The sequence below is a fragment of the Ixodes scapularis genome, unplaced genomic scaffold, assembly GCF_016920785.2.
Source record: "Ixodes scapularis isolate PalLabHiFi unplaced genomic scaffold, ASM1692078v2 PGA_scaffold10__122_contigs__length_95168666, whole genome shotgun sequence".
Lineage (NCBI taxonomy): Eukaryota > Metazoa > Arthropoda > Arachnida > Ixodida > Ixodidae > Ixodes > Ixodes scapularis.
In genome coordinates, this window is record NW_024609836.1 from 36,554,042 (window position 1) to 36,579,922 (window position 25,881).

Genomic DNA, 25,881 nt, shown 5'->3' on the forward strand with positions numbered 1-25,881 from the left:
GGAAGCCAGGATCGTAACAACCCTTATAGAGGAAACGAGGCACTCTCGACTGCTCTAGACTCAAGACGTCGCTGAGCGCGTTGACATTCAAGTCCTTCTGGTACCTTGTATCTTTTTTTAGTTGTCTAGGGGTCAAAAACGTGTCAAACATTCGTCCAGCATAGACGAGTGATGCACGAAGAGACATGGCGATTTTTTACGTAGAAAAACAACTCAATATTTTTAGCTCTTTTGAAAACATAGAATTGATAATATGTAATTCAATTTCCGAAAACGTTACAGCAGAAGCAAAAATATTAATTGGAGCGTTAAAAAGGCTCAATAAAATTTACTTGATTACCGGTAATCAGTTACTTGTAACTCGTTACGTACAAGCCTGCTTTGAACGCACCCTGTGCTCCCTTGTTTTTCTCAGCATGATCAAATTCGTTTTTTTTTTGTTTGGTTATTGTTTTGTAAGGTTGTTTGAGTTCCTACTCTAGGACTGGAGGCATTCTCAAGGGCTTTGGTCGTCTTGTAGTTGTGGGCTTCGTTCGTTCGAACCTCCTTAACTCGTACACGAAGACCCTGGAGTCGAGGGTTGCTATCTTCCTGAAGAAGCCTGAAGCCTCAAAGGTGACTGTAAGACTATCGACGACGGTCAGGTTCTTGTCTATATTGGCCAAGACAGATACAGGGAAGAACCAGAGTCGGTGATTGTTGACTGGGTGATTGAGCCAGAAGGCGAACCATCCCCTTACATACACAGTGGCAGTCCAAGGGAAGTCCTGCGAGAAAAGTCGGTGGGAAGGTTGGGTTGACTAGGGTTTCCTGTTTTAGGGTATGTACCGTTATGTTTATGCCTAGACAAGGCCGTACCCAACTTACGGCACAGTTAGAGGGACAGTCCGCAATACGGATAGCCTCCTGACAAAGACCCGGAACCGAGGCTTTCAAGCACCTGCTTTAGCTACCAGCATCAACGAGACATCCGTATCATCCTTTTTTAACATTAAAATAAGGTGCTGCTGCGAGGACATAAACCTTCGGGCCACTAACAGAGGCTGCTGGACGTCATCTTCATCTAAGCCATCCGCCGCCGCCAGTCACAAGGAATACGTCCTCTACACAAATGTCACATCACCGCGGCTATATAAGGGGTGACCCGCGGACACAGGATGGGACTTCGAACGCTACTATAAAACTTCGTGTCTGATTAAACTTATTTATCTTTACAGCCCGAACCCGGTCTCAAACTTTAGCAGTACCGGTAAATCTTAGAACTTAACGTCTGCATCTTTTACATGGGTTGTGGTGACGTCAGAACAAAGCCGAGCTCTGATTGGCTCCGAATGAAGGATCGTGGCTAGACCTCAAGTCAGCTTGCTTCGAGGTCTACCCACTATCCTTCAATCAGAGCCAATCAGAGTTTGCCGTTCTGGCGTCACTACAACCCCGTGCAAAAGAAAGCAGACGAACTGGTGTTCTGCATAGAGTTTCACTTTAATTTCAATGTAGCCAATGACGCAGAGCTAAAAGTGCATCATGATGGTCCTCGTCGTCGTTGAGAATTTGCTATCACCTACTGATCCAAACACACATACTGAATATGGCGTGATCCTGGACTTTTTATATGCGTTTTTGGTTTAGTCGGTGGTTACAAACGAATGAAGACGACGAGCGTAATGACAACGTACTTTTGGCACTGCTTCATCGGCATCATCGGATCGGATCGTCGGATCCGGTAGAACGTATTATAGAACAGATTATAGAACTTTTTCTTTTTTGAGTACGGATCCCCAGGTGGCGGGTTCGAATCCCGACCGAGGTGCCCGCAATATGACAGAGGCTTATTTCGGAGAAGGCGCCGTGTAACCGAGCTTTCGGTTGCACGTCAAAGGATCCCCAGGTGGTCCAAATTAATCCTCAGTCCTCCGCTGGGGCGTGCCAGATGCCCGTCGTAGGTTTGGCACGTAAAACCCCCAAATTTGACTTTTCCTTTTTTGAGTTCTCACTATTTCCATTGGATACTACTGTTAAGGCCACAGCGTTAAGGAGCTCGTGTTGCAGAAAAGCCAGTATTGGTGTCGGTGGCGTGAGACGAGAAAATTCTCATTGGTCAATAGGGTCATTACGTCACTGTCACATGACCTCGCTCGGTATTTCAAACAAGCCACGACGTTCACGTGAAACCTGACGCCACGCGTGGGATGAAGGTGATTAAAACATGACATGCAATGCAAATTAGAGGTCGCAATATGTCTCAAATGATTTCTCTTTATAGCGTAATTAATTTGTCTAAAAAACATATTCGAACAATTGTTTGGGCGGGGGTGGGATTCGAACCCACGACCCTTCGGTTGCGAGCCACGCAGACCCTTATGTTTTCTTATTTCAGAACAAGAAGAAGTCAAGTAACTTTAAAAGCTCTGCACGTTTTTTGTAGAACAAGTTAAAACTCTCGCATATCAAGCTGACTCTGACAAATGCCTAGCCAGTCTGGCTTAGGCTGGCACTTAGAAAGTACACTTTACTCTTTTTCTACAAAACTGAAGGAATAAAACCGCATTTGTTTCACATTGGGGTCGGCATGCCTGACGGCCATGCGCGAGCGCCGTGTGCTGCTCAAACCCCCCCGCAGCCCCCCCCCCCCCCCCCCCACACACACACACAAATCATAAAGTTCAAGGTTATTGTTGATGACGTCGAGGAACCGGCTGTCTTTCGGTTTAATACTTAATTCCCTTTTCAATGTTCACTGGATCACATAAAACACTAAAAAAGAAAACAGTGTGCCAGCAAAAAAGAAAAGCATGTCCTATGGTATTGTTTTCTTATACAGAAGATGCAGTGAACCGGGCCATGGCACATCTATTAACTTTTGTTAAAAAAAAAAAGAAAACCTTGACAGGCAAAGTGCTTGGATGCAATTTATAAAAGAAAGTTTTGACTGCGGGTTACATACATGCGCTTGACTCGCTTGAGCACATCTTGTCCTTCATCACAAACGATAGTTCGACACAGAGTTGATGCAAATAAATTCATGAGCAGATCGCGTCTGAGCTTTTTCTTACGCATTACAGGAAGATACTCGAAAGAAAGAAAGAAAGAAACGGGATGACAAAAATATATTTCTTTCTACCACCTCTTTTTGAAAACCAGAGTCTTCTTGGTTCTGCATCACATGACGACACAAGAAAAAAAAAAAGGCAAATGACGTAACAGTTTCCTTTGAAAAAGCGTAGGTATAAAAGGGTGCTATTAATCTCGAAAAAGAAATAAGAATATCCACACCAACTGTCGAAAGAACGGGTGCGTGAGACTCAGGCAACCGTCACGTACTCGATAAAAGAGTTTATTTCGCATCATCGGCTTCAAGGTCGCGCTAAAAAAAAACAAAAAACCTTCACAAATACGTGGTGAAACTTCTGCACACTGACACGCGCACAATGAATCGCCTGCAAAGCACGCCACTACTTTCCTATGTGTCACAAACCGTCGCTCTGGCAAAAATGGACAGGTCGCGCCTCATCCGGTGAGAAGCGCTGGGTATGCGATCTTAGCAATTGGTCTTCAAACACTGAAGGCGTTGTGGCCCACGCCCCATACCAAAACCCCCGGCACTTTGTCCAGTTTACTATACCGCCCACGTGGCCTCACAAAACGATTTCGCCAACGCTTTGGTGACGCTCCCCCCACACTATTCCTCTCATTAAAAATCAAACTGCGAAGTCATTCGTATAGCTCGGGATTTTTAACACAAGCTTGTACTCGTCGGCAGCAGACGCGCCATTAACATCAACAAAAGAGCCCCGGCCGACAAGGGCCGTTGTGCCGCTCAATGGGATCACATGATTCTTGCGACCGTAGTGCTCGAAAGATGGAAGAAGAATACTAAGCCATGCAGACATGCTCGAACGGCTTACGAAGGAGCGAGGGTTTATATATTTATAGCATCCTCGATCATCCGCACCGGTGCGCACCGGTGCACTGAGGTGCGCCCCGTCGTTTTCGATAAAGAGCACCGGTGCGCACCGGACGTCCTTGATCAACGGAGCGCACCCTCCCGGTGCAGCTTTTCGTTGCCCCAACGCGCACCGAGAAAATCGACGGTGCGCCGGTATGCAGTCCCATCTGGCATTGCGGCCAGGAGCGGGAATCGAGGAGATGGCGGGAATAGCACACGCGCAGTCTATCAAAGTGGCGACCTTGCGAAAACAAACACGCCTCGCAGCTGCACTCGATTAATTCCTCAGCTCTTGTGAGAGCGAGACGACGAGCTTATTACCATCACCGCGATTACCGGCAATTGCTGCGGTGGCAAGAAGCGCCCGAAAGGCTATGAACTTCGTGAAAAGCGTTGCGAGGTGTTTCGATGACACTGAGGTGCGGCCATTATGTGGTGGTTCTCTTTCTCAAACCAAAGCCCCGTCTCGAACCAACAATGATGGGCAGCATATACCGGTGAAATATTTCCCCGCTTCGTGACCCCATCCAAGATCATGTCCACGATGTTCATTCGTGTGGGTCCGCCAAATCCGTGAGTAAAAAAAACAGGAGAGATTGACACCAGACGGGCACCGCGCGCGGGCCTACGCGAGAAAAGCGAACAAAATGCGAGGCGACGCATGGTGGAGCTCGCCGCGGTGCACCGCCGCGGCGCAGTTTGTCTTCGATGTCGCACCGACTTCGTGCTGCACGACCGAGGAGCGCTGTGCACTGTCCAGGTTTCAGGGCGATTCCGGTGCGGGTTGATCGAAGATGCTATTAGCTATCGCGTTCCACCATTAAAGGTGAAGCTGAAGCGCCCTCCTGTAACTTTTACAATTGTCACTACAATCAATACGAATGACGAAGCACATTCCGCTGGAACAAAATGGCGTCGTTCAGCTCTGTCTTCGGGTGTGCTCCGGCATTTGCTTCCTAAAATCTGCACCGTGACTCAGTCGGTCCCTCAAAAAAATGTCGCGACTTGTAGGAAGCCTTTATTTTGGGACTTCATTGCTCAGGTAGTGGGTATGTTTTCGGGAGGTTGGTGAGTCTCATGCCCGTTCCTGGTTCCCTTTCGCATAAACCAGATAAACGCACATTTTATTTTTGTCTGAAAACCAAATAGTAACAGCGCTCCCCCCCCCCCCCCCCCCCCCCCCCCGCGAACCACAAGATATCTAGGAAAAATATATTTCCAAAGATACACCCCCCCCCCCCCCCCGAAAAAAAAAAAAAGAAGAAAAAGAAAACACATGCGCAAATTCGAATAAAAATGACTCCTTAAAGCACGAAGCCCTGTGTTTTGTTTCAGCTTATGTCCAGACTCAGGAGACGCTACGAACCAATCAAGTGAAGTCAAAAGCGCAAGTCACTGGGTCTTTTTTCTTTATGATTGGTTCAGCGATGATTGAACACGCAAAGAAACGTGACGAACACCATGACGGTGCGCTTTTGACGCTGTCTGATTGGTCCCATCAACTCGTAGCGTCGTCTGCGTCTGGACTCAAGATGAAACGTAGTTCGAATCGCATTGTAAAGAACTCCCAGAGTTTGACTAAAATAAATGTAAAAAAGTGTGTGATTTTCTGTATTAGTAGCTGATGAATAGCAGACAATATAATATAAGGCGTCTTTACACAAAATGCGTATCATCATTCGGATCCACCAAAAAACGGCTACGGTCCATTTTATGCTCAGCGGTCATTTTATACAGGGCGTCTCTGGAAGTTAAGGCTAATTTCCTAATACAATACGTATCGCCAAGAAAAAACAGGTTAATGGCCCACTACATTCTGGAAGGGGCCTATTCAGGAAAAGTAATTACGTTTATTATCATTAGGCTCTTAATGCTGTTTGTGTAGCTAAAGTGTGAAATGCACCTTTTTTTAGTAAACGTATGCGCATGCGTACATTCTGTCCTCTGGCTTGCTTTCCTCTGTCGCCATTTTCGGAGTGCTGCGTCCCGCAAGACCAACATAGTCAGCTCCCATATTTGCGCGTATTTCGTCTAGTTTAACGATTACTTTTTGAGCATCAGATAGTATGAGGCATCGAGAGCGGTGCAAACCGGCACAATGGCACGCTGCCAATATGCTGATATTGGCGGCACATGTTGAGGTGCCCTTCATCTGTAGTTCGCAGACTATTCCCCTGAAGGCACTTGTTACTCTAAGACAAATTGGTGGCTAAAAACCCCCAAAAAAGGGCCAGGTCAACCACACAGGCTGGGTCCCACACATCATGCGACCGCCCGATTTAAAGGGGAGAGCTGCAAATCATCATCCTCATCATCATCAAGGTACATCATGGTGTTTGATCCCTTTGACCGCCACCAGTCTCATCGCTTAACGTTTCACTTACCACGACCTTGTTGGTGACGTACCACGTAACTTGCACCGTCTTTTTGCTCGGAACGGCAACCTGGAGTTCGATACTCAAAGTCTCAGTCTTGCTCTTGGTGTCGGATGTCGTCTTGTTGAGGGTGTAATCGAAGCTGAATCCACCGCCTGCGCTAACAATGCCAGGTACTCCGACATTAATGCTCGTCTTGTACTTCGACTCGAATCCCCTTTCCAACTTAATAGTGGAAAACTCCGTGTTTAGATAGGTTTGCTTTACAGTGTGTATTGCATCCGTCTTCTGTTCGTTTGTATACGTGGTGGTGAAGACCTCCGTGGGTCGTGTGTGTTCCCCAATGGCTTCTCCAAACTCAAAGTTACTCGCCGTCACTCGCACCTGGTACCTGGAACGAAACCCGTATAAGTGATGCGGTTGCGCTACCATTTATTTTTAGATGGACAGCTACACGCTTAGTTTATATCGCACTTGAGATGATATGGGAGAATTGTACTATCAGCACTCTCTTAGACTGCTGATAGGCAATATTACACTCTTGCGGCTTGTTCCTCGTAAATAGAAGTTACAACCGCCAAAGCCGCAGTATGAAGAGACAGATCGCAGTCAACGATCCACAACGAGGGGTAGCAGCCGTATGTACAAGGCAAAAGTGTTGCAAGCAGTAACAACCTTGAGGGCTGTTTATACTCCGTCGTAACGTCGACGATCGAGCGCAAGCACCCAATGCCTATACTCCATCGTCTTGCGCAACGTGACGTAGCGCGGCGCAACACAGCGCGCTTCCACGTAGCTCACGACGGAATAGAGCATACTGTATTCGCGTCGTCGGCAAGCGCACATCAACGGCGGTGGCGTCCCCAGAAGCTCTCGCCCGTGCGCCCATCCGCGAATCTGGATGTGTTGGAGTGTGTGAGATGCTTGTTTTTGCGACCTGAAGCTGCCGTTCTTGCCGGGTGTCTTGTGCTGTTCTCGTGTTCCTGTATTTCTCTGCACATTTAACGTTGGTGCGCTCGACTGGGCCAGTGCGTCCGTGGACGTGGACTGCTCCGAGGATGCCCTAGCTCCGAGAAGCTTCGTGGGCCTAATGAGCCGGACTCGGATGCATGCTGCGCCAACAAAAGCTGAAAGCTCGATGGCGACCCAAAGGTAAGAGTTAAAGATAATTAAGATGACCGAATGTGTGTGCTATTTATAATAATGTGTTAGTGGTACGCACCGGCAGCCCTTGCCGATCGAAACAACAAGTGCCGTCTAATTAACGGAAACGGCGAACCCTGTGAAATATCTCAAGTATTTTGCCGGCCACAAATTTTCAACTTGGGTGTCTGAGCTTGTGAACGGCAGTAGCGCTACGCGATGAAATTGGGACTGAATCCTCCATCGTTTTGTATGGTCTTCGTACAGTGCGCTACAATTTCGAACCCATACATTCAGTAATTTAGGCATCGTACGCTGTCCTTGGTTTTAGTTTCTCGAACCAACGTGAAAGGTTAGCTATGATAATAGCGCACTAACCATCTATCAGGAAGAGGTCGCTGTGGAATAACCAGTGCGTCGCTTCCATCAGAGTATCACGAAGGATGGACCGGAGTCGCTTTGCACGACTCCAGCTAACCTGCCAAGCGGCTAGCTTCAACATACTCGATATTCTAATTATTTTTTTCTAGAGCGGAGCTCTTAGGCGCCCGCTTCCGACTTGAGCGGCGTCGGCATCGCCATCGCCGTCGGCGTACACGCGCGGTACATTATGGGACGCTTCCCATGATGACGTCACACGTGACGTCACGTGTGACGTCACGAGGGTCACCAGTGACGTCATAGATGAGGTTACCATGCGTTCCATTATGGGTAAATTTCCCCGCTAAATTTAGCGGAAAAACTTCTCCGCTAACTTCAGGGGAAAAAATTCCTCGCTAAATCTAGCGGGGCATTTTCCCGCTTTCAAGGAGCTGTGGTGCTCTCTGAGGCGGATGTTTAGGCACCGCCTTAGAGAACACCACGGCTCCTTGAAAGGCACCGCTTATTCACATCTACCAGCACATTGCCGAGATTGCCGGTGCGAACCGCGCTTAGAAGACTCCTGTATATTATATCAACACTATTACTAAACATGTCGAGAGATGATTAAAGCGTACAACATCACAAGGAACAACAGTTCGTGTGTAAGTCAACCTTCGGTGAATCTGACCCGCAGCGTGATGAACTTTTGAGATTTATAGTAACAAGATCTCCTGAGGAAAGAAAGTAGAAAGCAAGTCCTACAATCAGATGAAAAAAAAATGAAAGCCGTTTACAACTTCCTGTAACGCCGGATTAGAGAGCAGCTCTTGAGGAGGGAGAGGGGAAGGGTACTGAGGGGAAGGTATATCCTTCCTCTCTCCTCCTCACCTCCTCATCCTGTCTGCTACTCCTCCCTCCGAGCGGCGTCGCCCTCGTTTCACGAGGGTCATGTGACCTCACGGGGGTCACATGACCTCTGTGAGGTCACGTGACAATGACGTAATCAGTGACGATGACGATGCAAATGTCGATGACGTCATCAGTGACGTCACTGATGACGTCATCAGGAACGATGACGTTGCGTATGCCAATGACGTCATCAGTGACGTCACGCGTCACTGAGTTATAAGTGATTTTGTGAAAAGTTCAATGGGAAAATGGAGGCCGACGCAGTTTTCGAATACATGGGGCTCTATGGGGCGCAAGAAACCAAAAACAGGCAAAAATGTGCTCCATTTTCCCATTGAAGTTTTCAGAAAATCACTTATAACTTTTGATTAAGTTATCGGGTCGGGCTGAAACTTTGGCATCTGTGTTTGATTTCTAGCGCTATTTTTGGGCAGAGAATGAGCGTTCGGAAATGACTTGTTTATTTTTGCGGTAAAAATAAAAAAAAACTACAAATTTTTTTTTTGTGACACTCTGTATGTGACACCCTGTAAGTCTGTAAAACGTCATAACACATAAACGCTCTAGTCTGGTTTTATCAAGTATATTCCTCTTTCGTTGTGGGTGTAACGCTTGGGCCGGGATGGCCGGAGCGACGACACCTTCGTTCTCGCAGGCGACTTTATTTCAGTCCCACTCAAGCAAAAAGCGCTCCCACGGCCGGTTCAGTGGCCTTTTATCAAGTCCGCACCGTAAACTGGGCATGCGCCCCGTCCCGCTCATCATGCCGATAAGATACGTTACATGGGATAAAATAACTCAAAGTAAAAATAATAATTTCAATAAACTCCCGCTTTTTGTGTAATGTTTTATGTATTTATTTGTTCGAACACTTTAAAGGGACACTTCAAAAATATTTGGAATATTCCCGTCGTGTTCAAAAATAGGTTGAATATGACCCACAATATCCGTAAATGATAATCGAATGTTTGTGTTTTGAGCCTGGTGGCTGTATTTTTCGTTATAAACGGTCCACTCTGGCAAGCGCTCGGAGAAGGCCCAGCGGAGACCACGTGACATCCAACGCAGTCGTGACGTAGGTCGTCTCAAAACGAGCAAAGCTACGGCGAGGCTGACGTCGAGAGGATGGCCTAGTCGTTCCAGCCACCGAAGCGGCTGCTTTTGTACGAATTCGGAGTGACGGGTTAATCTTCTATAATCTTGTAGGGGGACAGTAGCGACTTCTGCGACACACAAAAGGCATTCTCGGGAAGAGGGGAGTTTCTCCTTCCCCTCTTCTTTCGTCGTGGCCGGAGGCGAGACAACCTCCGTCACTAGCTGTCAAGGTTCCTAGACGGGCATTACAAGCGAGGCGTTAACGACATCCACCAGGTGCTCTTTGCTAATCGTTTAATTCGTTTTAAAATTCCTTTTCGTGACTTTTTTAACAAGATATTTATGTGTCCGATGTGATACTGCTCCTTTGAGCAGATATAGACCGTAAAATAAGCGCCGAAATTTCGTTGTAGTATCCCTTTAAAAGCCCCGGGCTGCATTTCATAAGAAATCGGTTTCGGGACAGGTCTATGGCAAATATCTCAAGCTCAGAAAAGGCTGCAGGGAGTGCTCGGTCAATATTCAAAGGTGGAGTTAGGAACCGCTTCGAACCGGTTCGCGCTTATTAAAACCGGTAACCGGAGTGATATTAGGGAATTGTAGTAGACCGTTCCCGCAGCCCGCTAAGCACCCGGATAGCGCTCCGTAATCCGCCACAAGACCTTGAACTATGCAGACAAGGCTGGCGGCGCGCATGCGCAGCTGCGGCGTTTTCTTCGGGGATACCGTAGCGGAGGAGAAAAACGATCTACTACAACTCCCTATTACGTGCGCTACCCTAAACCGGAACCGATCCGGAAGAAAATACAGTACTACTGAACCCGAATCGAACCGAAATAATAACCGGTTCGACACCCTGGTTCAGGGTGATGGGTGGGAATACGAGGGTGCAGCCGCTACCAACGTTTATCTACAAACGTTGGTCGCTGCAACCTGTAGTTTATATTTGCGATGACTTCGAGCAACTCGGCAGTCGTATAAATGTTTACAGACGACGTAAATTTCCACAACTAGCTGTCTGCAAAGCAAATGGTTGCGATCTCTTTATAACCGCTTACACTGAAGAAAACTGATGATGCTGTCCGAGCAGAAGCTTGATCCGTTTGAGCATGGTACTATGCGTGAACCACTGAAAGGGTACGGCTTCAAACTGGTCTGTTGGAATATCCAGGAAAACGTTTCGTGGGACTTTCGATTGCGATAGTCATTACAGGTGGATCAGATATTAGCCTTGGTGAGGGCGTCGAGAAGGAGAGCTTTCTCGAACAGAGTACGACGGGGCAAGTTAGGTGACGTAGGTAAATATTAAACATGATGATGTTGCCCAAGCCTCGGGTAAAATCACTATGTTTAGCTTTCTCTGATGCTTACTAGGCAGTCATACGTTTCTGCTGGGGGAGTTTTGTCGACAAATGTTTAATTTTTCACCCGCACATGGATGGTGATAAACATCTCGGGGGCCGCTGGTGCGTTTGTTCTGAGCCTTTCTTTACACACTGGTATATTTCAGCGTCTGTACGGGCACAGAGCGACTTACAACCTGCAAATAAAGCACGGTTTGTCAATTGCTTCCTTCATGAAGTAGCAGACGCTCACAATTCAAGCTCGCCGTTTGACTCCGTTGCCCGCGGGAGGAAATTTCTGTCAAAAAATCTGCTTTTTTTCCTTTCGGTTCCGCAACCCATCGTAGCAGACGAACTTCCGTCGTCTGCTCCTGCTCCTCGTCGGCCTCGCCGGGACGAGGCATGACGGGATTGCATTTTGGCGCACTCCCGATTTTCTCGGTGCAGCGAGTGAATGCACCGAGAAAATAGGGAGTGCGCCAAAATGCAATCCCGTCATGCCTCTCTCCGGCGAGGCCGGCCAGGCGCTGAAACGAACTCGGAGAGTGCAACCGCTCGTGGAGTGCCGTCTGAAACGAACCCGCTTCACGCTGCGAGTGGGCACGCGTAGACATGAGTGCCGTGAAGCGAACTCGCTATGAGAGCCCGGCTTTTAGGCGCCCGTTTCCGGCTTGAGCGGCGTCGGCGTAACCGCGCTGTGCATTATGAGAAATGTCCTGTAATGCACTGCGCGAACCCCCGCCTCCCGGAGTCGCGTGAGCTGGGGGGGGGGTCCCGTGACCCACCGATGACGTCATCGTCACTGATGACGTCATAAGTGACGTCACCGACATCCGCATCGTCATCATCATCATCACTGATGACGTCATCAGTGACGTCACTAATGACGTCACCAGCACCCGCATCGTCATTTTCATCATCACTGATGACGTAATCACTGACGTCATCGGTATCGTCATTGTCATCATCACTGATGACGTCATCGTCATCGTCACGTGACCCCACAGGTCACGTAACCCCCAGGTCACGTGACCCCCTCCGACGTCACGTGACACCCACAAGGTCACGTGACCCCCCCCCCCCTCCCCCCCGAGGTCACTTAAACCACCCGCCCCAGTACCCTTCCCTCCTCCTCCTCAAGAGCTGCGCTCTAATTCGGCATAACAGGGAGTTGTAAACGGCTTTCACTTTTTGTTTCAACATGAACTCTTACCAACTTGCCCAGTTATCTATCTTTTATTTATCCTGATAATCATGTCTAGAAAGCGAGGGAAGTTGGTGTAGCGGCTATCTTGCCAGCCGGTGACCAGAGGAAAAAGAGGACAAAGATAACTCTCGGGCTTTTTGGCACATTAATTCCTAAGACTAGACCAGCAGTTCAGCTGAATTGCACGCAATGTAAATTAACTTCGATCGCTAAATATTGGTGACACGGATGTGCCGACAGAACATCCAAGTGAGCAGCAATAGCGACCGAGGGGCTCTTCTGCAGCTGAACAACACCAAGTCGCGGCCCTCGCCGCCCGCCTTCCACCGTTCTGGCCAGCTGATCCACAGTTGTGGTTCGCGCAAGTTGAATAATAGTTTGCTTTGCGACGAATCACAGACCAACAAACGCGATTTCATAACGTCGTAGGTGCATTGTCTTCAACCGGTGCCGCGGAGGTCCGCGATGTTATCATCGCACCACCCCCGGCAACACCCTACGATATCCTCAAGGCTGAACTTGTTCGACGCACGAGCTTATCCGAACAGTGAAGGCTACGACAGCTGATGACTGCAAGAAAGCTGGGATACAATATACCGTCACAGTTACTGCGCCAGATGAGGGATTTGTTGAGAAACTCCACCATTAAGGTCTTACTCCTTCGGTAGTTGTTTGTGCAGCGTCTGCCCAATGACGTCCGCATGATGCTCGCGTCAGCAGACTGCGCCTCCTTAGATAACCTAGCAAAGGTGGTAGATCCCATCGCTGACGCATCAACGACGTGCGTCCAGACGTCTACCAAACAACGCAATTTTTTTTACATTCCTCTTTGTCCTGCGCCTCCATGAAGCGTCGCATGCCTTAGTTGGGAATATGGTGCGTGCCCTTCGTCCTTTACGACAACCACCAAGCAGTAGAGAAAGCTCGCCAACTCGCAGAAGAAGCAGATCTCACAGTCCTCCTAACCAACACTGTTGGTACCATCGTACATTCGGCTCTCGTGTCCAGAAATGCACTTGTTCCATGCCGGAAAACACCAACGACAGCTACCAGCGACGAAGAGTTCGCCTGGGAAGTTGATCGCCATTCTTGCCTGTTCTTCCTCCCAGATAAGCACACATATAGATAAAAAAAATAGATAAGCACACAAGATCGTCGTAATCGGCAAGTCTCGCGTCTTGGTGCAGCTAACGGCACCGTCATTCCCATGTAGGAAGTCCGCACACTCACGATGAACCTAGGAGTACATCGAGTTTTTCACTGAATATTCCTTATTGCAGATACCCAGTATTCTTTCCTCGGTGCAGATTTTACGGAACACTTCAACCTCCTTGTAGATATCCGAAACCGTCGCCTTATTGATGGCGCTGCACTCCTGTCAGTTTCAGGCATGCGCACACAGTTACAATCAAGCAGACTTTTTGCACTGCTCGTTCCGCCTGATTCTCCCTACATTGACATTATGCAAGAGTTTCCGTCTCTAGTACGACCCTGCACATTTACGAACCAAATGTGGCACAACGACAAGCATCACATCGAGACGACAGGACATCCCGTTCATGCATGACCTCAAAGGCTTGCGTTCCAGAAATACCGAATCGCTAAAGAACTATTCGATCATATGCTCGAACCCGGCAATATGCGTCACTTTTCCAGTTCATGGGCTTCAGCACTACATAAGGTACCAAAATCAACACCTGGCGACTGGCGGCTCTGCGTAGATAAACACGCCCTCAATCTAGCAATTATTCCTGATCGGTACCCGGTGTCCCATACCCATGACAGGGGCGGATCCAGGGGGGGGGGGGGGGGGGGGGGGTCCGGGGGTCCAGACCCCCCCCCCTCCCTTTTTTTTTTTTTAGCCAGCCAGCTAAGCTTACCGGACACCAGTGAAAAAGACGACGGTCCGTTTCTCAGCTTACGCGACCGCAACTATGGTTTCTTACCCAAGGGTCGTGCAAGCACGCTTGCACGACCCTTGGGTAAACAAAACCACGCGACACCGCCGTCCGCCGTTACGAAGTTTCAAATTTGGGCGAGGGGAGCAGCGGCGCCTTCCAAGGCCCAGGGCGCCGGCGAGGCGAGCGGGTCAGTTTAGAGTTTTGGTTTCAGACCGAAAACGGCACAAACAGAAATAATTATATCAAATAGATTACAATTGATTTTCATGGCGCGGTGAAGACGTTTTGTTGAAATTACTGTTAGCAAACAAAGCTTTATATTTGTATTTTTATATTAATGAGAGCCCCCCACCACCCAAGCGCGGCTGTCGGTGGCGACGCTATACACAGCGCCACTGACAGTGGCGACGCTAATAGGGAATTGTAGTAGACCGTTTCTCTCCTCCGCTACGGTATCCCAGAGGAAAACGCCGCAGCTGAGCATGCGCGCCGCCAGCCTTGTCTGCATAGTTCCATGTCTTGTGGCGGATTACGGAGCGCTTTCCGGGTGCTTAGCGGGCTGCGGAAACGGTCTACTACAAATCCCTATTGTCAGCGCCGCGAAACTCGGACTGTGACCGGGGGTTGGCGCGTTGACTCGTCTCCGCAAGGGAGATCTGAGGCCCAACAGTTCGCAGACAGCTCCCCAGACGGCGCTAGTTACTCGAAAAGGTCCATTCTAAAAAGCTGTAAAAAGGGTCCGTCTCTGCACACGTCCAGACTCCAGCCTTCAGACACAGCTGCCGTACAAAAAGCAATGGGTCCTCGCGTCCACGGTGTATCTCTTCCAATAATGCATATTTTCGGATAGTCTTGTTTGAGTGTGTCCAGCTCCAGTGATGCAGCGTAAAGTGACGTCTTATTTTGCGCTAAGTGTCGGCAATTGTGAGGATTCCCAACTATCGAGTGCCTCAACCAGCCGTCTGGCGACTTCGGAGACAGGGCCCGACACACCGGACCAGTCCGAAGAACAGCTTTGGCCGGAACCACCGAAACGACAACGCACGGAGGTAGTTCCATCAAGTAAGGAAACATCCGTAGACTGTGGTTTTATTGCAGATGGGAGCGTGCCCTTGGTAACGCTGGAAGGCACTGAAAAGCTTCACTACATCTCAAACCACTTCGTGCCTCCTTTGAACTACAGCGCATTTGTAAAGCAAACTGTTACAAAAGGAACAGCGAAAAGAGAAAAAACTTTGACATTTCAGCACTCGTGGCTGGAAAAATACCGATGGCTAGTGTACAGCCCCCACCTGCGTGGCGGGCTATGCAAATATTGTGTACTCTTCTCTCCCCGAGATCCACGTGTCGCCAAAGCGGGTGTTTTAGTCAGCAAGCCACTAAATAACTTGTCCAAGGCCGGTAGCAAAGATGGCTTTCTTGAATGCCATCAACGCCTTCGCTACCACAGCGATGCGATGGCTCAGGCTATGACGCTAAGGTCAAGTTTGGACAGGCCCACTATTCCTGTCATGATCTCTAACAAAAACAAGGAGCTGTATGAAAAGAACTTTTGCATCCTTGAGGTGCTTGTGAAGGCTGTTCTACTTTGCGGACGACAAAATATCCCTCTTCGTGGCCATCGCGACGACGAGACGAATGCGTCAACCAACCGAGGCAATTTTATTGCCATTGTCAACTTAATAGCCGAGCATGACTCGCGCTTGAGGACGCACCTCGATACAGCAGCACGAAGTGCGAAGGGCACATCAAAAACAGCCCAGAATGACCTGATTGATGTCATAAAAACTCACATCCAAGCATTGATTGCTGAAAAGATAGCTGGCGAGTCGCGAGTGTTTTCAATAATCGCTGACGAGGTTACCGACCGGCACTCGAACCAAGAAATTTTGTGTGTCTGTTTACGTTATCTCGTCTTTGAGAACCAGCGAGTTCATATAAAGGAAAGTGTGATTGACTTCGTGCATATGGAGAGAACCACGGGGGCATCACTGGCTTCCGCAATCATCCGAAGCTTGGCTGCTTGCAACGTGGACATTACAAAAGCAAGGGGACAGTCGTATGATGGAGCGGCAGCGATGTCATCGTCCCGGGTTGGTGTCCAAGCTAGAATCAAAGAGGCGTCCCCGAAAGCTCTCTGCACTCACTGCAGCAATCACAGGTTAAACCTAAGCATCGCAACAGCCTGCAAGATTCCGCAAGTGCGCCTCACCGTTGACGTCATCAATGAGGTATTTTTCTTCTTTGACATGTCTCCGAAGAGGCAACGTTTTTTGGAACGAGTGCTAGAGGCATACGGTTCAGAACAAGCGAAGAGGAGGCTTTGCGGTTTGTGTCGCACAAGATGGGTAGAACGACACACAGCACTGGATACGTTTTATAACCTGTACCACTACGTGTGCCTCTGCTTAGAAGCTATGACTGTGCCCGACCAACACCGCCATGTTTACGCGCGAACTGACATCGAAGCTAGCACCGATGACTCACGTGACCTTCCGCCCGCCGGCCGCCCTCATCTTGGTGTTGCGGTCCTGGGACCGCAACACCAAGATGAGGGCGGCCGGCCTACTCGTCAATCTGAAGTCATCGGATACGATCGTATCTTTTATGATTGTAAAAAATGCCTTGGAGGTCGTGAAGCCCCTTGCCACGAAGCTTCAGAAACGGGATCGGGACGTCATCGACGCGTACGGTATGATTGATTCTACCATCTCTAGACTTCGGGCGTTGCGGTGTGAAGTCGAGCAAGAGTTTAAATCGTGGTTCAACGACTCCGTCAAGCTGGCAGATCTTGTTGGGACCGAAATTCAAACTCCAAGAGTAGTTGCTCGTCAAGCTCACCGTTCGAACAATCCGTCCTCATCTCCAGAAGAGCATTACAGAACCAACACGACAGTTCCTTTTATTGACCACATGCTCCAAGAGATGGATACGCGATTTGCTCAGGAGGAAAGCGTAGGCAAGGCAATATTTTGCTTACTACCATCGTACATATTGAGTGATGGCCCGGACACTCTAGAGCGGTCTATTCACGAAGAGCTTCTGTTCTGGGAAGAGGATCTCCCGTCTCCGTCATCGCTGCGGCACGAGCTCCAGGAGTGGTGTAGATTCTGGAGGACTCAGACTCTGCACAGCGTTCCTGAGGATCTTCGTGATACCTTGTGCAGCACCGACGGCGACGTGTTCCCGAACATTCGTTAGCTATTAATAATTGGATGCACGCTTCCCATTTCAAGCGCCGAGGCAGAGCGGAGTTTTTCTGCTCTACGAAGAGTCAAGTCCTACACGCGAAGCACAATGACAGAAGAACGTTTCACTGGACTTGCTCTAATGCATGTCCATCAAGACATTCCGATAGACACCAAAGCGATTTGTCTGGCGTTCATCAGAAAGCATCAGCGTCGGATGTTTAGTGCATGCGTGATGTGCGACTGAAGTACGACAGCAGTACCATAACGGAACTGTACATTGTTTCCATTAATCCCGTCATGTTTTTAATAAAACGCAAATATTCATTGTTCCTTTCTCAAAAAAGGCAAAGGTTTGATACAATTTATCGCAACATAATTGCGGTCAATCTGTGTCGGCGCCTGTAGCCCTTTCCCCAGCCAATAAGCATTTAATGGGTGAGGGAAGTAGGAGTAGAGGGGGGGGGGAGAGAGAGAGCAGGGAGTGATGCCCGGCTTCCGCGGTCGAATGATGGGTCTATCCCCCCCCCCTTTCCCGGGTCCTTGCTGGACCCCCCCCCCCCCCCCCCCTTAAACAAAACCTGGATCCGCCCCTGCATGATGCTTCGTCAAACCTGAATGGCGCGATCATAATTTCAATACTTGATCTTGTCCGCGCATATCATCAGATCCCTGTCGCCCCTGATGATATCTCAAAAACGTCGATAAACACACTATTCGGACTTTTTTGAATCCATTCGAATGCCTTTTGAATTACGCAATGCTGCGCAGACCTTTCAGCGATTTTTAGATCAGGTCCTTGGAAAAATGCCTTTCGTGTATGCCAACCTGGACGACAATCTTGTAGCGAGCAAGCTTCAACACGAACACAAACCTCACCTTCGCCACCCCTTTCAACGACACGATGAAAAAGATGTAATGATTAACACTTCTAAGTGACATTAAGAATTTCTAAAAAAACCCTTCTGGAACACTAGAAGTGCCGCACATGGTTTTTTTAATTTTGTTAACCGTACATCACAAGATATGCTTGGGTCATACTAAGAAGGGAGTGGTGGACAAAAGGTGCGAACTCGGTTATAGAAAGCCGAGTGCCTGACAGAACTTGCTGCACACGAATTCCGAAGGGTTGTGCGACAGATAGGCGTCGGGCAAACAACTCGGTGAAAGGTGGGGATGGGACATGACGGTAGGCTGGATTGTCCTTGTACATTGAACTTTTACCTGCATAAAATAGACCTAGCAATTCTCTCCTAAGACGGAAGGGCTGTTCACGAGTTGATTTGTATAGACTCTCCACTGGTGATGTCCGAAATGCTCCCGTGCTCAAACGAATTGCCTGGTAATGAACAAAATCAAACTGTCGAATTGTGCTTTGTCTAGCCATTTCGTAAACAAAGCTAACATATTCCAGTTTCGAACGCACTGTAGACCCATAAATATGCAAAAGAGACTCAACGTGTCCTCCCCAAGATGTGTGTGCGATCACCTTAAAGAATATTTAGTTTTTGAGGCAGTTTCTGCGAAAACAGGCAGTATGCTCTCCAAATGTTCGCTTCCGCTCAAAAATGACTCCCAGAAATTTTTCAAAGTTTTTACAAGCAAATTGTGTACCGTTCAGTGACAATTCGGAATCGGGGTACATAGCACGTTTTCGCGAAAAATGTACTATGGCACTTTTTTCTGCCGAGAATATAAATTTTTCAAAAACACCACTCGCAAATTTTGTTTTATGCAAAGCTGAAGTTGTCGCTCGGCAACTCGCAGAGATGAAGACCTGATATAAATTTTAAGGTCATCGGCAGATGAAGAGTGCTCGATGGGGTGGGAAATTTAACGGGAAAGTGAATTTATCTGACTCAAAAACAATGTAACAATTAGAATGCACCTCTGCTAAACATCCGTTTCCTGCATAAACTCGTCAGAAACAACTGCTCCTTGGCGAACTCGAAAATTGCGATCTGTCCAGAAGTTCTAAATGAACATCATTATGTTACCATTGAAACACATGGGCACCAAATTACTAAGGATGCCATGCCTCCATGTTGTGTCATACGCCTTAGCGAGATAAAAGAAAACTGCCACCTGATGTTCACGTCTCAGAAAGGCCGAGCAAACCTCTTTCTCCAGAGAAGAGAATATTATCAAGAGTTAAACGTTTTTTACGAAAACCACACTGAGCTCGAGATAGTAAGTTTTTGGCCACTAAAAAAAAAAAAAAAAAAAACAAGTCTTGAGTTGATCATGCGTACTAACACCCTGCAGAGGCAGCTAGCAAGAGCTATTGGTCTGTAGCTCTGAGGATTTGTGCGATCTTTACCTGGCTTTATAATGGCTATAACGATTGCTTTTCTCCAGGATGTAGGTCGTCATTAGACGAAAATCGAGAGACAACTCTTTTGTGCGCGGTGTGCCCACCAGTCGGAGACACGTTCCAAACACCGTACCTAAATTGTGAAGACTGGAGGACTCTCTGAGGGGCTTCTGCTATTATTTCGGTGATGTTCGACAACACATTTTACGAAATACACTGAGTCGTTAGTATGTGCCCCGTTTATATGAACACCCTATTGCGTTTGCCCTTTTCCCCCCTTATTCTCCCTCTCCAGAAATTATTATTGTTCATTTTTGTCCAGAATGCTGCACATTTGCATTGATTGCATTCACATTAGAACAGACGAACGTGCACGCTGTACAGGGGTTTGGCAAGTGCTCATTTGAGGCACTAACGTAACCGTAAAATTTGATGTCCACGAATGTTCTCCGAAGAGGTCTAAAAAGCGCGCCGACGTCACGTTTCCTATTGAAAAGTGCATTGCGCGTCACTCACGAGGAATTTTCATGTAAAGGTACAAAGCGGTCATTTGAATACAACAGAGTTTGGATATGTAGGGTGGCTACAGTGAAAATTAAGCTGTAAAATGATGTAGATAATATGCGCCTCTACATAGAAAGGTCACATTTTCACCAAATGTGCCTTGAGGTCGTTGGTTTTACCTTTTGAAATGTCAAGGCGAAATTAGTGTTCCTGTAAAAAAATATAACCAACAAACTTCCCTAAGTCTACGGCACACCTGTTCACAGGCGACCGAGTTAGCGATGAATGTAACTTGATGCGTCATCTCCCGAAAGTCTCGGCGGGCAGACGACGCGTTCGTTGCATGCATCACTGAGCCTATCAGGTGTTCACGCTACTGGTTATTATAATGGCTAACTCGGTCGTCTGCTAACACGTCCGCCGCGTACTTTGGCAAGTTTGCTGGTAACGATTTTTACACGAAGAGAACAGCGCCTTGAGTGGTCGCAAGGTATGTCTGGCCATATCAGTACGGGTATGGTGAGGGTGCGAACTTTTCTACTTGCAGGCGTTGATATTTTCGGGCTCTTCTTTACGGCGCAAAACCTACGGTATCCACCCTATAGATCTTATACCGAGCAAAATGAGAGCAAACTTCGAGAGTCTGCGCACATGTTTTAGATGCGTACAAGGCGCGCAAAATTTAATATCTATGAGGGACTTGGGGCCGAGTGTGTTAGCAGCTCAGAGCATGTGAAGCAAAAACTGCTCTGCAGAGACTTGCCCTGGTAGCCTGGGTTCAATCTGCAACTCCTATCTTTCGACCTGGATGAACGTATTCGTTCTCTCCCCAACCTGTCTGAGTTACAAACAAATATTATCATTAGCACCGGTGTTCGGTCGTGTATTACTACTGTGTGATGCGAGTCAACAACCCCAGGCTAGCGGTCATACTGCACGCTTAGTTTCTTGTCAGCAGGGTAAACCAAAGTCCCCAAACCTCATTGACAAACCGACCTTATGCTGTCTAGACACGAACGTAATTTCTTTATTTAGTAAAAGCAGAGTATTTATTTGTTTGAGATGCATGGGTTGAAACGTGGTTCATCGTACCTTTTGTACACTCCGCGCTCCTGCAACTGAGGGTGCTGCGCCCACATATCGTAAAACCATGCTGTGGTTTGACGTTTTGCTGCGTAGTCGTCCACGTAATTCTTTACAACCGACTCCAGATTGAACACAAACTGTGACTCTCCTGTGGAAAATGCAAACATTTTATTCAGTTTTTTTTTTCCGTTCGAGGTTTCATAAACAGTACACTCGTCGACAGCTAAAAAACGTAAGTCGTGGCTAATTTGAGATTACACTTCTTGCTTTCCGATTCGTTTTTCAGCTGCTTTATGAACTCATACCGGAACCTCTTCGATCTATATCGCGATAAGATGCTCAGAATGTGCCACACCTTGCACTATTGAAGCTATAAGTGATTTTAGCTAAACTAAAAAGGAGGGTAAGAAGAAGAAAAAGTTCTCCCGTTTTTTTTTTCCTCGGCTGTATAGAAATTATGTAGGATATTTTTGAAGTATTAAAAAAAAAAAAAGCTGCGTCAGTAGTTTACAGCAAAATAAACCTGGTAGGGGAGCCAAAATGGGGAGCCGAGTGGTCGCTATAACGCCGAGTCAACTCGCTACACGTTCATAAATGCCAAGACCAGTCGTAACCAGACACTCTTTTTACATGTAGTTTTTTTTACATGCCGTTTATAGTTTTACAACTATAAACAGCAAAATTACTTCGTAAAAATAAGCACCACTTCGTATCAAGGCGGAATGTATGACCAGTCGTGATTTAAATTAACTCCACGCCAGTCAAGGATTGTTTTGGTTTTGGTTTCAAAGAAGCACACTATTTTTTTTTTTTTTGTTTTTTTTTTAGTTCGTCAAAAAAGACTTTAGCAATCTTTTTGTGCTTTTTTTTAGAATATGGCCTGACAGTTTATGACGTGTATATGTTACTATAAAAATAAAAACCTTGCTTCTCTAGTTCAAATTATTGTAATTCGCGGTGAAGACCCTTCATGCATAATTCACTCATTGCCTCGTCACGCCGGATACCGGAGGCCAAGGAAGGCGGACGTAGGACACAAGTCGTAAATAAAAAAAAAACCTTCCTGCTGTAGCTTCTACACACTAAATGTTTACACACTGAAAGAGGCACAGCAATAAAAAAAAAGACATCTTATAGTGTCCAGATGCGGCACGTGTATTTAACAAAAAGTTTACCGGAAAAGATTTTTTTTTTTTTGGTCCAAGCAATATTTACGCCGTTAGATGCAATTTAGCCGCAGGGTGATGAGGTCGCAGCCTCCTGTGCCCTGCCTCGTGCTCACAAAGTGCTCACAACTCTCATTAGCCATAGTGATGATAGGTGTGTGAAAGGTTGGTTGTATATTTGCATCTCCGTGCGTAATCAATCGAATATTTTTATTGTGTTTGAGAAGCAAATAATCAAGATACAGTTATCATTGTCTTCAAATGTATTCTAAGATTGCTTCTCCAGCTTTGGTTTGAAACGTTAACAAGCATAGCTGCCGGCGTCTGCGGAGTCCTGAGCGTGCGAGGCTCGACCCTGCGCCTCAATTTGCATGAGTGCGAGTGGTTTTGAGTTTAGAGAGGTGTAGAGGAAGATATCCTAAACCGACGTAGTTTGCAGCAAAAATAAAAAAAAGTCGCAAGCACGCGCCTTCATCCTTACAGCGCTAAAGCGCTGTGGGGATGCTTGTTTTTGTAGAGCCTAAGTCTAGCGTCCCACATCTACTATTTTGATCGATCTGGCTTGATTGCTTTCTTTGCGCGCGTTCCTGCCGAACAAAGATGTTAATTTAGTTGCGAAAAGAACTCATTGGCTCACTCGCCATTCCACAGCTTGAAACTAATATTAGTTTGCGGCTGGAATGTATTGCAAATGATTAATTAAAGCTGGCCAAGTGCAAGTGAAGACAGAGGGCGACGGGCCTGTGCTCGCGAAAGTAGGCATGGAACTAATTCTTTTTATATAGCTTTTTTTTACATCCTGAGCGAAACGGACTTTGCGAATAAACCCCTTGGGTAGTTTTGAAGCTGGTGCTATTCCTGGCCTGCAATTCCATAGCCCTTGGTCTTTGCTAAGCTGGCTCGGGGTGCCGAAGTTGACGTCACCAGGTTTTGAACAGATCAGAGGTGGAAGAGATGCCCTGCGGCAATACCTATTTGTATTTGTCCAAATAAATGCTGTTTACATATAATCATGCCCGGGCTAATTATGACTCATGAATTCTCGGGACAAAAACGTATAGAAGAGCGCTACTTACTAAGATTTCTTTAAAACGTGCTCCAGCTTATTTTTAAACGCGGCTTCTACATATAGTACAAGACGTATTCAAAGACCTGCCGGTAAATAAAAAAAACTCACCTGCTCCACCGAGCACCTATAAAAAAACATAATGAAGCAGATTATTTACGTTCTATCTGGATGAACCAAATCGAATATAAGGAGGATCAAGCACGTAAAGACACAATTTCTTAAAATGCAGGGGTTCGTGTGAATTTTGGTCGCCGGTGCGTGAGACACGAAGCAAAACACTGGTCGGTTTCGCTTCCGGCATCATCATTACCCAGGGCGCTTTCTAAGACTTTTCAGATTTGTTTTGGAAAAGCCGTTACTGTTACCATAATGCGGTATGTGCAGGTGAGTTATAAGACCAGGAGGACGTAACATAGACGGCTAATTGTCCAGTGTGGGGTAATCAACTAAGATCTGGTAATGAACTTTTTGAAAAGAGAAAATAAACACATGGTTCCACCCACGTGTGCCCAAATGAAGTAAAGTGAGGTGTTGCAGCATCTGCAATACATCTGGGGGTCTCACCTCGGTGATGTGGGGGACAATTCACCGTATAGGTTTGGTGACATCGAGGACACGCCTTGGGTAGCCGACGCAGCACCCGGGTGGGTACCGCTTAGGTTACGCGCGGGCATGCCCAACGTGTGCTGCCCCTGCACTGTCAACGCGAATCCCACCTAGACTACACGGAGGCAGGGTGCACAAAGGTGGGTCTCCGCAGGGGAACTGTGTGGGCATGCCCACCTCTCGCTTCTCACGCAATGCCCCGATGGGTCTCACCTCGGCTATACGGGGACATAGTTAACACAGACGTATACTCTGCACATAGTCACATCCCCGTGGGTCCAATCTTTTCCCTAAGGGGGCAGAGTTAGTACAGAAGTGAGGTCCACGGGGCACGTCCACCTTGCTTGGGCTGGTCATTAAATTCCTCGCAGGTACCACCCCGACTGTACAAAAGGAGAGTTAGCACAACGGTGGTGTCCTCGGGAGCACCGCGTGGGCAAGCCCAACATGGGTTTCCCATGCTATACCTCTGTGGGTCCCGCCTCGGCTATACGAGGGCGAGGTTACCATAGATGCGGGCTCCATTGGACAACAGGTGCATCTTCTAAAATTACTTTCAGCTGATACGGGAAATTATTTATTCCGTTTTGAGTGCGGGTTGTGTAATGTTGGACAGATAGGGTGTTGCCTAAATCGCTGTCTTGTGGAACACATGAGCAGTGTAAACAATAAGGCGTAAAGTTCTGAATTGTCAAATCACCTTATTTTGTGTAATTTTTGTTCCGCTCTTTGGGATGAAGCTTCGGTTCTGTGTAACGAAAAAGATTTGTTTAGAAGGTTAATTATAGAGACTTTGTGCATTCGCGAGCAGGGGAATTATTTTAGGCAGCCGTCTTTGGTTATCAGTGATTGGATGAAAGAGTTTTTGCTTCTGTGAGGGGAGCTTGAAAACTTGGGGGAAAGAGGGGGGGGGCGGGAAACGGGGAAGCGGTTGCTTGGAATTAGGAAATACAGCTTAGGCTTTAGCGGTTTGGAGGTCGCCCTGTGTGTTGGACCTTGGGTAGTTGTTGTTCGGGTGGCGGTTCCCTTTCCACAAAGGTGGAGCCGGGGAATGGCTTATGCTGTCTGGATAGAACTGGTTCATAGTGTTGTTTATGCATTTGAGTTTCTTCTTTCCCGTTTTCTTTCACTTTCTCTTTCTCCATGTGTTCGAAAGTCTAGTTATTGGTGTGCTCAAATCAAGAAATTCCAGCTGCGTTTCGAAATTTTGTTGCCTTCGTTCGTTCTCTTTTAATATTCCCTATTTCTGTGTTTACAAGATATCGATAAAGATGGGCTTGTATACCCATTTCAGGGTATACGTGATGATAAAATCACCTCTGAATTGGATCTGCGAGATCCTGGAGCGTGTCCAGAGGCGAGCAAGAGTAACAGCGTGCCAGCCGAATGCTTGGCTACATTTCCGAGCGGCCTGAGCGCCGACGAAGAAATGCATGCCGAGGGCAACCTCCATGACCGTTCCACTGTCATGACGCAAGCTACCGCCCAATACAAATGGTTTAACCAATGCTATCAATCCGTCCATTCAGCAGCCCTGCACATTGCTGCACCAGCGCCACCGCCGCATGTCGGTATGTTTGCATGAGAAATGGAAGCCTTCAATGCGGACGCTGTTTTCGCTGCGAAAAGTCCACCATCAAGCGCCGAGCACCTCCTTTACCCACTT

At 47.5% G+C, this 25,881-nt stretch overlaps 1 protein-coding gene across 1 annotated transcript in view; it reads right to left on the bottom strand.

Annotated features, from left to right (window-relative positions):
• Nucleotides 1-473: 473 nt before the first annotated feature.
• The window catches only part of LOC115325933, a 32,127-nt gene continuing 6,719 nt past the window's right edge, over nucleotides 474-25,881 (bottom strand). The window contains exons 3-6 of the mRNA XM_042287796.1: nucleotides 25,825-25,834; nucleotides 21,381-21,517; nucleotides 6,331-6,712; nucleotides 474-767 (exon numbers count right to left, since the gene is read on the bottom strand). Coding sequence (XP_042143730.1) covers nucleotides 474-767; nucleotides 6,331-6,712; nucleotides 21,381-21,517; nucleotides 25,825-25,834 — 823 coding nt within the window. The remainder of the gene's footprint in view (nucleotides 768-6,330; nucleotides 6,713-21,380; nucleotides 21,518-25,824; nucleotides 25,835-25,881) is intronic.